The sequence below is a fragment of the Theobroma cacao genome, chromosome 2 (genome assembly GCF_000208745.1).
Source record: "Theobroma cacao cultivar B97-61/B2 chromosome 2, Criollo_cocoa_genome_V2, whole genome shotgun sequence".
NCBI classification, from domain to species: Eukaryota; Viridiplantae; Streptophyta; class Magnoliopsida; order Malvales; family Malvaceae; genus Theobroma; species Theobroma cacao.
Window position 1 is genome coordinate 40,456,747 of NC_030851.1, and position 13,035 is coordinate 40,469,781.

Consider the following 13,035-nt stretch of genomic DNA (forward strand, 5'->3'; position numbering starts at 1 on the left):
TTGATAATGATGTGAATTTGATCTAACGACTCATTTTTTGTTCTTTTCTGGTTGTTCACTCACTGGTTTTTTATCTAGTTTTGGATGGATGTGATCCCCCATTCTAAAGCTTTGAAATTACCGCTAAAACTGCTTTGTTGTCCTGATTGAAACTTGTACTGTTCTAAACAATGTTCATAGGTTGTTTCATCAGACCAGCTTTAACTAGGTACTAAGATTACCATGTCTGCTAACACCCATTGTTCATTAGAAGAGCATTGATATAGATTCCATGGTTCCAATGCCTTTCATCAACCAAGGCTTCTTCTAAGTTCAATCTTCATCAGTTGGGGTTGATAATGGGAAATTGCCTCAGGAAGAAAACTCAGGACCTCAACTATCCACAACCTGAACCAGCTCATCCACCAACTGGTTTTGTCTCTCGTTTTTCTTTTTGTCTGTAAAAAATTTTCCATTGGAAAATATTGTAGACTTGAAGATGATTTCTTTTTTTTTGCAAATTTGAAATATTGATTCTGAGTTTTCATTTCTTTTCAAGGAGTTGATGCCATTCATATTTCTCGTGCCAAGAAGATCTCTACATCATCAGTTCAACAACGGACTTCGTCTGGTTATGCAATTTCTAATCTATCATTGCGTCTTTCTTCTTCTTTAGAGCTGTTTTTAACCATGAACGATCCGTTCATATTGTTTTTCATTCCTGATGCAGCAAAGTCTAGTAAAGATGAACAATGTGGTGCAGCACTCCAAGAGAGAAGCAGGCATGTTTCTTCATATTCACGTAAAGGTATAAACTAATGAATTCCCGGTCACTATAATGTAATGAGTTTCTTATCATTTGTAATTTCTGGAATTCGACCTTAAACATGAAAATAATTAAAAAATTAAAAATATAATACAGTAAAATAATAAATTAATATTTAATAAGAGAAACAGATCAATATTTATATTTTTTATATAACTTTCAAATTAATTATGAATATTTATAAGTTTAAGAGTTATATATTTTATATATCGTAAAGTTATATACTTTACATGCTCCATTTCCTTTATAGAAGTGCGAAGGAAGAATAGAAAGCAGGGTTTTCCAGCAAATCCGAGAGATTGGCCAGTTTCAAAGGTGAAAAAGGTCGGATGGGTTCCTGCCCGAAACATCAACGGCTTTCGTTACAGTGTCTTGAGGGCTGCCACCCAGAAATTCAGTGATGAGAATTTAATCGGAGAAGGTGGTTTTGGAGGTGTGTATTTAGGGTACATAAATCTAAGCAGTATGGATGCAGCAAATCCAAACACTAGCAGGGCAGTTGCTATCAAGAAGCTTGGAAGAAGAGGGGTGCAGGGCGATGAACAATGGAAGGTCTTGCTCTGATCAAATTTCTCTCACTTCCTCTCTTTTCTCTGCAAATCTGAGAACTATATTTTTGTTGAGAGTGCAGAATGAACTGAGATTTTTGAGCACATTCAATCATCCAAACGTTGTGACGCTCGTGGGGTATTGCTACGAGAGAGATAACAGACTTTTGGTTTATGAGTACATGTGCAAGGGAAGCTTGGATGCCCATCTCTCAAGTGGTAAAGCACAACACTGTAATTCCTCCGCCATAGACAAATAATAATGTAACTAACATGAACAAGCTGGGATGCCATGCAGAAAATGATACAGAGCTAAACTGCAGTAGAAGAATCAAGATAGCTGTTGGAGCAGCGAGGGCGGTAGATTACCTTCACACTCGTCCCAAACCAGTCATTCACCGTGACCTCAAAGCTTCCAATATCCTTCTTGATGCTGTAAATTTCTACCATGATTCTGATTTCCTATGCTTCTGATACTTACACATGCACTAACTAGCATTTTATCCTCAAACCGTTGCATGGATCCTCACTGAACAAAGTATTCATTTTTGTAAATATGAAAAGCTATGAGGGTCACATTGCAGGATTTCAATCCCAAACTGTCAGATTTTGGACTGGCTAGGTTCGGACCGCTCGACGACCAATCATACGTTAGCACAAGGATCCTTGGCACGAGAGGATACTTCGCTCCTGAATACTTTAAAACAGGTACGTTTCTCAGCTTACCATCCTAAAGGCAGAGAAAGTTTCATATTGAGCTAAATTTTATGCACTTCACAGGGCATTTGACAGTAAAAACTGATGTATACAGTTTTGGGGTTGTACTCCTGGAAATACTGTCTGGCTGCGTTGCAGTCAAGAAATATGCTGACGGTACTACCAGGGATCTGCCTGTGTGGGCTAAACCACATCTAAGCAACCAAATGGAACTGCATAACATCATCGACATGAGAATAGCAAGGGACATCGAGATGGACGAAGCTCATAAATTTGCCACAATCATCCAGCAATGCCTTAGCTCAGACCCCAAGGATCGACCCACAATGTCAGAAGTACTAGCAGATTTAGAACAATTGCAGCAAAACATGTTATTAAGCAATTTGAACTCAATTGGATTATCCAAGTACCATAGAAGTAGAAGGGCACTCATCACTTAACAAAGTTACCAAGTTGTACAGCAGATGTCTTATGTAATTTTCTTTTTTGGTCAATTTGCTGAGGTACCAAAGCCTTCCTTAAAAACTTCATTTATTAAGCTGGATAGCAAGTTTTGCAATTTCTTAGAGTTATCTTCTTCGTTTTTGAAATATTTGTTTCATGATGATAGCCTAACTCATATTGCATGAAAGCTAATCACTAAGCAAATTCATATTCTACAATATGACTGATATGCATCTGCATCAAAATTCATAAACACATAAAGATAAGTATCAGAATTCATGGAATGGAATAAGGTTTAGATTAATATGCATCACTGAAAGGAAGGTACTGATACAATAATGAAAGAAGCTGACTACCACAATGAGAAACTCTAATCCTCACGAAACAAAAGGAGGTGGTGTTATATGAAATGCAAAAATTGCATCAAAAAAGCAAGCTCAAAATTACATTTTTATCAGCAACAAAAAAAATATACATACACATAGGAAATTTACAGATGGAATCAATATACTCGTGGAGATTGCCTATGAGCCGGTAATGGAGATGCAATGGGTGTAAGATTCATAGGAGAACGATGACGTCTCATTGGAGATTTCCGAACAGGATGTGGAACAGGCTGCTGTTCTGAATGAGAGTGTTTGGATACATTTTTAGGGGCTTCAAGCTGCTCCAGTGCCGCCAAAACCTCTGACATTCGAGGCCTGAGTTTAGCTTCACTACTTAGACACTGTAAAGCAAGGGTAGCAGCTGTATAAGCACCTTTCTGGGGGTACTGGCCCCCCAACTTAGTGTCCATAATTCGAAATAATTTTCTTTTGTCACCCAAATATGGTTTTGCCCAGTCTACTAGATTCTGCTCCACACCAACTTTTGTTTTATCAACAGCACGTCGTCCAGACAATAGTTCAAGCAGCACAACTCCAAAGCTGTATACATCACTCTTAGCAGTCAATCGACCTGTTCAACAATCAAAGCTTCATTATGTGTAACTTCTGACAATATAAATATGGAAGCTTCATTTAGTGGAGCACCATCTCACAGACAACATATTGTATCTTAGTGCCTACTTTTTTTAGGACAAACAGTTCTCGCATATGAAAGATAGAACCCAAGAAAAAGTTGCTTTGACTTGACTAAGTATCATACTTTTGGACCCAAGGCACTGCATATAAAAGACAGAACCAGACAATATGTGGCCTTCACTTTAGATACCTTCATGGCAATTAGAAAATTATTAGATGATTAGAAGGACCCACTATCTGACTCGAACTTTTGTTATCTGGTACATCTTTTCCCCACTAATAAAGATAAAATATTGAAAGAAAGAGTCAAGAAAGAAAGTTATCAGAAATAGCTGCAGACGAAAACCTATGAACTTTCAAGTTCAACCAGGATAAATTTCCTTCTCAGTGATTTTGAACCTTCTTATCTTAAAGAACTATGTAAAGCAAGTACCTTCTCAGATTTATATGATAAGATAAATTTTGTTGAGCAACAATTACCTCCAATAGCAAATTAAGATAACTAAGAACTTATGAGCAGGCTTCAAAAACAGCAAGCATTAATATGGGAATTTCACTAAATCTCATACCTGTAGCAACATATTCAGGGGCTGCATAGCCATGAGTACCCATGACCTGAGTCGACACATGAGTCCTATCACCGGTAGGCCCTGCCTTGGCCAATCCAAAATCAGAAAGTTTAGCATTGAATTCCTGCATCCAATGGATTATTAGCATCAGTAACATATACAAAATTTATAATACATATAAATTAGACATATTATTGAAAGGCACAAAATTATTCCTTTTTCTTTACTCAGCATACCGCATCTAGTAGAATATTAGAAGCTTTGAAATCGCGATATATGACTTGGGATTTTAAATCATGAAGGAAAGAAAGCCCTCTAGCAGCACCTATGGCAACCTTAAGCCTTACTGCCCAAGAAAGTGGCTGTGGCCCTCCTGTAAAACAAGACATAGCATCAAAGGTTACAAAGTACTCAAGTAGTTCCACAATATGCAGATCTTCTAGTGTTGGGTCGTTTTCCACAATATGGAGGCTTCCCTTTTTATGTTTCGACACAACTATTTGAGGGTAAAAATAAATTTGCAGAGAGTAACTACATATAATACAATGGAATTGGATTCCAAAAACCTTATCAATTAATGGGACAAAATACTTTCAAAAAGATGATTCTCTGAAAAAATTCATTGGATGTGATACTTACTTCTAAAAAGATGATTCTCTAAGCTTCCTTTAGGCATGAACTCATAGACCAAAAGTCGGTTCTCACCCTCCAAGCAATATCCAATCAACTTAACCAGATTTGGATGATGAAGTTGGCCAAGATAATCAACTTCCGTCTGAAATCAACTTGCTATCAGTAAATATTGCCCCAAAAAAAAAAGATCAAGGAAAAGAAAACGAAGTAATAAAAAGATAAAGATGTTACAGAAACAAAACCTACCAACCACTCTTTGTGGCCTTGAAACCCTTCAGGTTTAAGCTTCTTGACAGCAACAACCATTCCTGATCCCGGCTTTGCAGCAGATAATGTGTGTTCATCAATCCATCCTTTAAAAACATAACCAAAACCACCTTCACCAAGAAGACTGTCAGGACGAAAGTTTCTGGTGGCATTCTTCAACTCATTGAAGGAGAAAGGTTTCAAATTGGGGGATGACAATATTTCTCCTTCAGTCCTTGGTGTAGGAAGACATCCAGAACTGCTTGTATCACTGAAAGATGGGATTGTCAGGCTTGAAGGAGCTGAAGAACGACTGGTTTTGCTGGAAATTCTTGAGCCACCTGATGCTGGAAAGAAAAAAACAAATTCCCAAGTTCTGGTTATTAAATGGAGAACAGAGTACTGTATGCATTTTCATATATGGAACACGTAATATGGCAAAGCACATTATTTTATTTCCATATGGAACTTTGTCTATTTTTTAGAAGCAAACTTCTTTTCCATCTAGCTTAATACAGATCATCAAATATCATTGGGGGCTTAGATATTAATTTGTTGATCCTCACTACATGGTGATGGTGAATTTACAATAGACCTGGTTAACCAAACAAAGTTATTTCAATAGGGGTTTGCCACATAGACATCCCTGATTTAAAACCCTGCAACAATCACTAGGCAAAAAATTCGCAGATTATGCATGAGTCATAGAACTCCAAGCACCTACAAGTTACTGTGCATACCATTTCCATTTTCTTCAAAATATAGATTTGTATATCTTTTCTCTGTATGAACCGTACATATTCATATTGACATGAAGTCTCCAAAAATTATAATAGAAATTTTGTCAGCCAAGCTTACACTTTCTTTTAGTTTGCACAATGAAACTCATTAAAAATTCATCGAAAAGAGAGCACCATCCAGAATCAAATAGTTTCAAGTGAATTGGATCTAGTCCCAACACAAAGCCTCACATTCAAACTCAAGCTATTTAAGAACAGTCTCAAGAATCTAACTTTGAGCAGCTCTCTCTATACCTTGACCCAGAACTAAAGCCCGGGGACAACAACACCAGAAAGGATAAAATGAATGTAATTAATACGGATAAGCTTTTTACAAGGAAAAAATAGAATAAACCCCCAAAAGAATACCAAAAAAGAAAGTCAAATCCAACATAAAAATAGAACCTTTACATCTAAAAAAACCATCCAAAAATTTGAGCAAAAACAAGAAACCACCAAAGCAACAGAAACCCATCAAAAGAAAGTTGTAAAGGAAAGAAAAGGTTACCAGAAGTTGCATGGGGGCTTTGGCTGGAATCGACTCTAGTAGAAGAAAATAAGCAGTTGCCCATCACAGAGAGAGATTAATACTTCACGAAAATGAAACCCAAAGAAAAAAAACAAATCCAATACCACTCTCTTTCTTCTTTCTTTTTCTTTTATATGAGCTATCCAATTTAACGAGCCATGATAATTTCTCAGATCCTAAGAGAAGAAAGGGAACTTAAAAACGGCTCTCGTTGGATTGGAATTTTGTTTCCCTTACGTGGAGCTTTGGTTTGGTTTGGTTTTGTCGGTTAAGCTGTTTGAAAAGTTTCAAGTTGGAAAGAGAACTAAATTCTTAGCTGAAAATAAGCAGAAAAAAATTAAAAAATAAAAAGAAACAGAGAGAAGGAAACCTCAGAGAAGAAACTGGAGTTGGGGTCTCTTTTGGCTTTGAGGAGGATGTGGGAGAGAGACGAGACACGACACGACAAACGCGTGAGCGGGGACTTGGCCTCAGCTACTACGTGTACACCCCACGAAAGGCAAATCGACTCGGCTTGGCTTTGGCTTGGTGCTGGTGGACGAATGAATTCCTCTTCATTGCCACCTCTTTTCTTTTATATCTTCTGTCAGAAATTCATTCCTTACGTAAAATGACTAAATTCTCCCTTCTTTCGATTTAAGTCCACCTGCTTTTTACGTCTAAAAGTCAACCCCAACTGATGTGCCCTTTTTGTTTTTAATTTACTTTCCTGAATATCCCAATAAATTTTTATTTTTATTTTTTACTTTTTAATAAGTAATTAATATTATCTCTTCTGATGGTAATAATTCCCTTCGACTTAGTTTGATGGGAAATTAAAATAAAATAAATAGATATCATTATTTGCTTTAGAAAGAGTTTATAATTAAATTAATAGAGATAAATATATATATATATATATATATATACATGTTNAGTTATAATTAATTAATAGAGATAATATATATATATATATATATATATACATGATTTTGAAGTTAGAAAAATTTAAAAAAAGAAATGTAATTTAATGGTAAAAAGATTTATTTTATTTTATTTAGATTTCATAAGTAGTATAAATTTAAATAATCTTAAATTTTTAAATATAAAATTTTAATTTTTCTTTAAATATGATTATTTGTATAAATTTAAATATTATATTACGCGTCATAAAAATAGATTAATTACGTATACATCTTTATCCTTATCAAATAACTTTATATTTGATAATATATTATATACGTGTATGTCATTGAAACGAAATGTAATTTATATTTTTTATATTATTTGATGAAATTTATTTTTTTATTTTTATTATTATTATTATTATTATTATATGTTAGAATGAAAATTACCGGATCCTTTTTTGGTAATTTTGGATGGATAAAGACGATATCATTTTCGTGTGAACATTTACTCATGTAGAACTTTTAATAATGGACAGGCAGGTTGGCTTGAAAATTGAAACCGGTTGGTAAAATGTTAGTTAAACTTCTACTTCTTTGATATTAAATTTGGTTTGGGAAACATAACTGGAAACCATATAAATGTGAAGGCATATGCCGAAAATTTCTCTAAAATCATGTTGCACGTGCTATGTATAATTAGAAATTTTGCTTTACTTCTAATTCACCTCTTGCAGTCTTTCCACTAACAACTATTCATTTTCAATTATGTCCCTCGTGTTTTTATTAAAATCTAGCTATTGTTTTATTAATTATTTTCATTAAAATATATGTACTATATGTTTGGGACATTATTTTTCTTTTTTTCTTCTTAATCTTTTCTCGTAAATTTTGTTCTCTTGTCAAGAGTAATTTTTATTTTAAAAAATTGAACATGTGTTATTTTTAAACATACATAAAAAAATCTACGTGTAGGGCAAATATCTAATTTAGACATATTATTTTTTCATATATATTTATGATAATTTTAAGTATATAATATTTTAAAAAATCTTGAATTATTTACAAAATTTAAATAAATTTTTATATGTTTAATTAAGTTTTTTATTTTTATTTTAAGTAAATAAATTTTTATAACTAATAATTGATTAACTATCGTTAATCAAAACACCCCTTATTGATTTATGTTAAATGATGTTGATATGGTATACTGATATGTTATAATGGATAGTAATATAATATAATAATATAATTATGTAGCATTTTTTCAGCATTAATGTCAGCATCACTTCAATGTCATATTGTTCTAAAACGACAAGTAATAACTGTAACTAATAACAATTAATCAATCATTAGTTAGAAGTAACTATTCGATTTAAAATAATTATAAGAACTTTATTGAATATAATAAAAAAATAATTATTTATTTTAATTTTTTAAATAATTTAAAACTTTTTAAAACATTATATCATAATTTTATCAATTGCAGATAAATGTGTGTAGAAGCATAAAAGATATTTATAAGTAAAAAGTAAATAAATATTGAACTAGTAGTATTTAATTAACAAATACAATAACATAAGAGTGCATTTTTGTTCATTTTAAATAAAAAAAAAAGGTTCACGTAGGGCGTGAGAAAAAATTATTTTGTTAATGAAAGAAAAAAGCAACGTCAGCATTAGCTAAGCAAGTAACGTCCATTGACGTAAAGGCATCTTATTCTAAAGGGCCCTTGGGCCCTTCCCCACATGGCCAATGTCCATATAATTTCATTATATTTTTTAGTTTTTTTTTTAATTTTTTTCTATTTTTTAAAATATTTTATTTTAATTTTTTATATTATTACATAAATTTATTTTACATAAATTTTTATTTTTATATTGTAAAAAATTCTATATTATAATAAAAAATATTTTAAAATAAAAAAATTATCTTAATTTCTGTAAAAATCAGCTACAGAAGAAGATAAAGAGTGTGGAGAATATAAAATATTCATTCTGTAGAAGATTTTGATCGCATTTGACCAAAATTCTTTTCCATGTGCAATCTCTGTTCACATTTGGGACCCTACCATTTGGAATATTTTTCAAGCTTCTAATTCTAGGAAGGAACCAGGCTTTATGAAATATATCTCTCACTTTCTTTCTTTATACTTTACACATAAGCTGAATGAACAGCTTATATCCAGCATTATAGAATCTGTATTTAATTTTAAATTTACATAAGAATACCTCATTGAATTGCCCATGAACCCTTCCCAAACCTTCAAGTTTTTAATAAAGACTACTTTGATGGATAAGCAAAGCCATTCTGACATAGACCATGGTCAATTCTGCCATGACCAGGTAAAAAATTTAGTTATCATATCATAACTTTCGAGTAATAATTTTATCGATAATTTATCGAATTATATCCGTTTTTGTTTGATTGATACTTTTATTTTCTGGGTTTTTACCCTTGGTTTGCATGATTGCATCTGCAATATTGGGAAAGCATTCTGTATCCAAATCCTCCTGATTTCTTGCCTGTTTCAATAGAAAAAAATGTTTTTTTCCCCTGTAAAATGTGTGAAAAGGTTACTGTTGGGAGTGATCTTTGACTCTTATCTGGCCATGTGGGGACATATGGCAAATGCAACGTGTCTAATCCAATGGCATATCTTGCTGAAAAGTAAAGCAGCAGCTGTTTAGGGTTTGGACTTCCTTCAAGTTTTCCCATATATATATATAGATATATTTTAATTCTATGACTCCTTTGATTTGTCTTCCCCTTCTTTTCTGGGCTTATATTTTCTATGAATCTTTGTGTTTATATTTATTCCAAAGTCCTCCATTGTTGACAATTCTTTCCTGGAGGATCTTTTTCTTTTGGAAAAAAATTAATTACATTGAACAAAGCTTCATTGTGAGGATAACAAAAAGGTCAAAACCCTTTTGTCGTTACGATGGATAGGATGGGTCGAAAGTCCATGTTTAGCTAATTCATGTTCTGTTTTATTATTCTTGACAATTTGTGTTGTCTTATTATAATCATGCCGTATTTAGATAAAATATTAATAAATATTTAAATAAATATAACAAAATATCACTAATTAGACGAATTATAATTTCAAACACTTATGTAATTAGGTTTATTATGATTGTTATACATGATATGATATAAAAAATTCATTTAAATAGTACTCGAGTATTTAATTTATTGATTGGTATATAGTTTTCTTATCTAAAGAATAGAGTTCGAATCTTTTTTTCTTAATTATAAAAAAATTTTATTTAAATATAATTAGTATGATTAAATTGAATTTTATTTAATTTCTTGCCTGCGAGGAAAGAGCATTGTGTGAAGGACTAATGACCATATTGTCTGATCTGCCCCCCACCCTAATTTGGTTTCACGTTTTGACAAGGTACAAAAAGTCCTGTCAATGTATTTTTCTTGAAAGATCCTAATTTTTGGAAGTTTCATTATTAATCCAAAACACTAGTTGACATTGTAACAGCCGTTTCCATGGGGGGCTTTGCTTAGCCCTTGGCTGGAAACTTCCAAATAAAATCATACACTGCTACAGCTGTTTCTTTGAAATTTCCAAAAGAAATGAAATGACTCGAGAAAAGGCACAAAGTGAGAAAACCCAAAGAAAGAAGAAACACAAAAGGGAGATTACTATGCATCTCTCAAGTTTTTACAAGTGTAGGGTTCATAACATTCTAACTTATGGTATTGTATAATACCCTTGTTATTAGAGTGAACAAATGAATCGATTGGATAATTTAGTCTCTCTCTCGTACTTAAAAATCAAATAAATTAAATATTTTTAAAAAATTGATTAAATATAAAATTAATTTAATCGATTTGGTTTTGGATCAATGAAACAAAATTTTATTATTTTTTTACAAATTATAATATTAAAATTTATAAACTTCATTTATAATTATAAAAATATATAAATTTATATATATAATATATTACTTTATTATATATATAAAATTTGTATAAATAATAACTAATTATAAACAATATATTATAAAAATTAAAACGTTAACTAATAAAATTATTAAGTGTAATAATATAAATAAAATCTATTATAAGTTGTAGTAATACTTATGTATAAATTAATAACACAATTTATATGTTATAAAGTTTTATATCAAAGTTTGTATAAATAATATGTTATAAAAGCTAAGGTGATAATTAATAAGGTTATTAAGTGCAATCATATAAATAAGGTTTATTATAAGTTATAGTGATTTTATGTATAAATTAAATATATATATAATGTTTGTACAATTATATATATATATATATATATTCATAACATTTTATATTATGAAATATTATTACGGTGTAATAATTATAATATATTAATATGTAAGATATTTACTATCATATACTATAATATTAACATATACGTTGTACCATTTAAAATATATAACTTATAATTTCATATTAATGTGAATTTATAAACAAACAAATATATATAATTAAAATTAAATTACTATAGTTATAATTTGTATACGTACATATAATAAATTAATATATTTTAAGTATAAGGTTACTATTAATTCTTCTTAATATTTATAAAAATAAAAAATTAGTTTAGTTTTTAGGATGATTTGGTCTAAAAACTTTAAAACAGAAAACTGATCAAAAAATCAATTAAACCAAATTATTTTACTCAAATCACATTTAATTTTGATAAATAATTAGTTTAGTTTGATTTTATTCACCCTTACTCGTTACTTGTAGAGAAGAGAAACCATATCTTGATTCAGATTTATCTCGATCTTGGTACACCTTATATTATTAAAAAATTGGATTTATTTTGATACTATTTATTATTAATTCACATTTTTAATTTAAAAAATATATTTATTAAATGAAAAATTATTTTTGTTACGTCTTTCATTTATTGACAGGGGAACCGTAACACATGTATCAAAATGATTAACTCTACGGGTTTTAGAACAACAATTCCCAGCCTCATAAAGCAAACACAAAGCCGCGTTGCTGGGGTTAGATACTGTCCCGGGGGTGGAATGGACCGGATGGTTGGTGTGGGTCACGGCTAGTCCCTTTCTGATATGACAAATTGATTGACCGAAGCAGGGGCCCCAAGGCGCTCCTCCTCCCCTCTATCACGGAAGAATCCCAAGTCCTAAGTCCAAACCAGTTGTTTCAACGTTGCAAGAGACGTGTGAAAACCTTTCCTAAAACCCCTTTGTTTTTGTCTCATAAAAGTCTTCTGTTTCCAGACAATTTCTCATCCAGGTTTTACCTTGCTGCTCAATCCCTTGGCTACAATCTCAGGTCTTTATTCAATGTACACAATTAAAGTATTGATAAATACAAGTTCGACAGAGAGGTTTTCAGCCTAAAACTCTTCTTCTACCTACATCTATCAGCGTACCAGCTTACCCTCTTCAATGCAAAAAGGCGTAAGCAGTTATAGCCATGGATTTTATACAGTTTGGAATATGAATGAGCATGGGGTCCAGAAACGGACATCGGCAGACTTTTCTGCAGCAGTTTGAGCAGGGCCTTGACCTTTTCTGTTTGGACTTGGCTTTGCCTTGCATCAAGTTATAAGATGAGGATGACCATTCCTGCTTAGCCATCAAAGCCATGTATCTAGTTGTCAAAGACTTAACAAAAATTATATGTTAAACTCTACCAGCACGTTGGGTTCGCGGAATAGATAGGAATAGAATAGAATAGTTATTACGTGAGAATAGAATGAGTTGGGAATAGAATAGAATAAGTATTATGTAGTTTGGTATGATGAATGGAATAGAGTAGGAATAATTATTATGACTTATTACAGTGTTTGGTTGGTAACAATAGCTTTGGAATAAGAAAGGA

General features: G+C 31.8%; 2 protein-coding genes across 5 annotated transcripts; one reads left to right on the forward strand and one right to left on the reverse strand.

Annotated features, from left to right (window-relative positions):
• On the forward strand, positions 91-2,984 carry LOC18610455 (probable serine/threonine-protein kinase NAK). Of its 3 annotated transcripts, XM_018115861.1 has the most exons (8): positions 93-411; positions 539-610; positions 710-787; positions 1,056-1,357; positions 1,437-1,572; positions 1,652-1,788; positions 1,938-2,061; positions 2,134-2,984. In XM_018115861.1, exons 1-8 carry the CDS (start codon positions 339-341, stop codon positions 2,508-2,510), a joined length of 1,299 nt encoding a protein of 432 aa, XP_017971350.1. In that variant the 5' UTR covers positions 93-338; the 3' UTR covers positions 2,511-2,984. The 3 variants fall into 3 exon arrangements, with proteins under 3 accessions (XP_017971351.1, XP_007046177.2, XP_017971350.1); XM_018115862.1 differs by having other exon boundaries at positions 91-411; positions 539-787; positions 2,165-2,342; XM_007046115.2 differs by having other exon boundaries at positions 92-411; positions 539-787.
• Positions 2,796-6,849, reverse strand: LOC18610456 (protein kinase 2B, chloroplastic). 2 transcript variants are annotated; one of them, XM_007046118.2, is made up of 6 exons: positions 6,663-6,849; positions 4,985-5,331; positions 4,745-4,880; positions 4,342-4,478; positions 4,106-4,229; positions 2,796-3,471 (listed from the first exon to the last, which is right to left on the reverse strand). In XM_007046118.2, exons 2-6 carry the CDS (start codon positions 5,042-5,044, stop codon positions 3,017-3,019), a joined length of 912 nt encoding a protein of 303 aa, XP_007046180.2. In that variant the 5' UTR covers positions 5,045-5,331; positions 6,663-6,849; the 3' UTR covers positions 2,796-3,016. The 2 variants fall into 2 exon arrangements, with proteins under 2 accessions (XP_007046180.2, XP_007046179.2); XM_007046117.2 differs by lacking the exon at positions 6,663-6,849 and adding an exon at positions 6,272-6,659.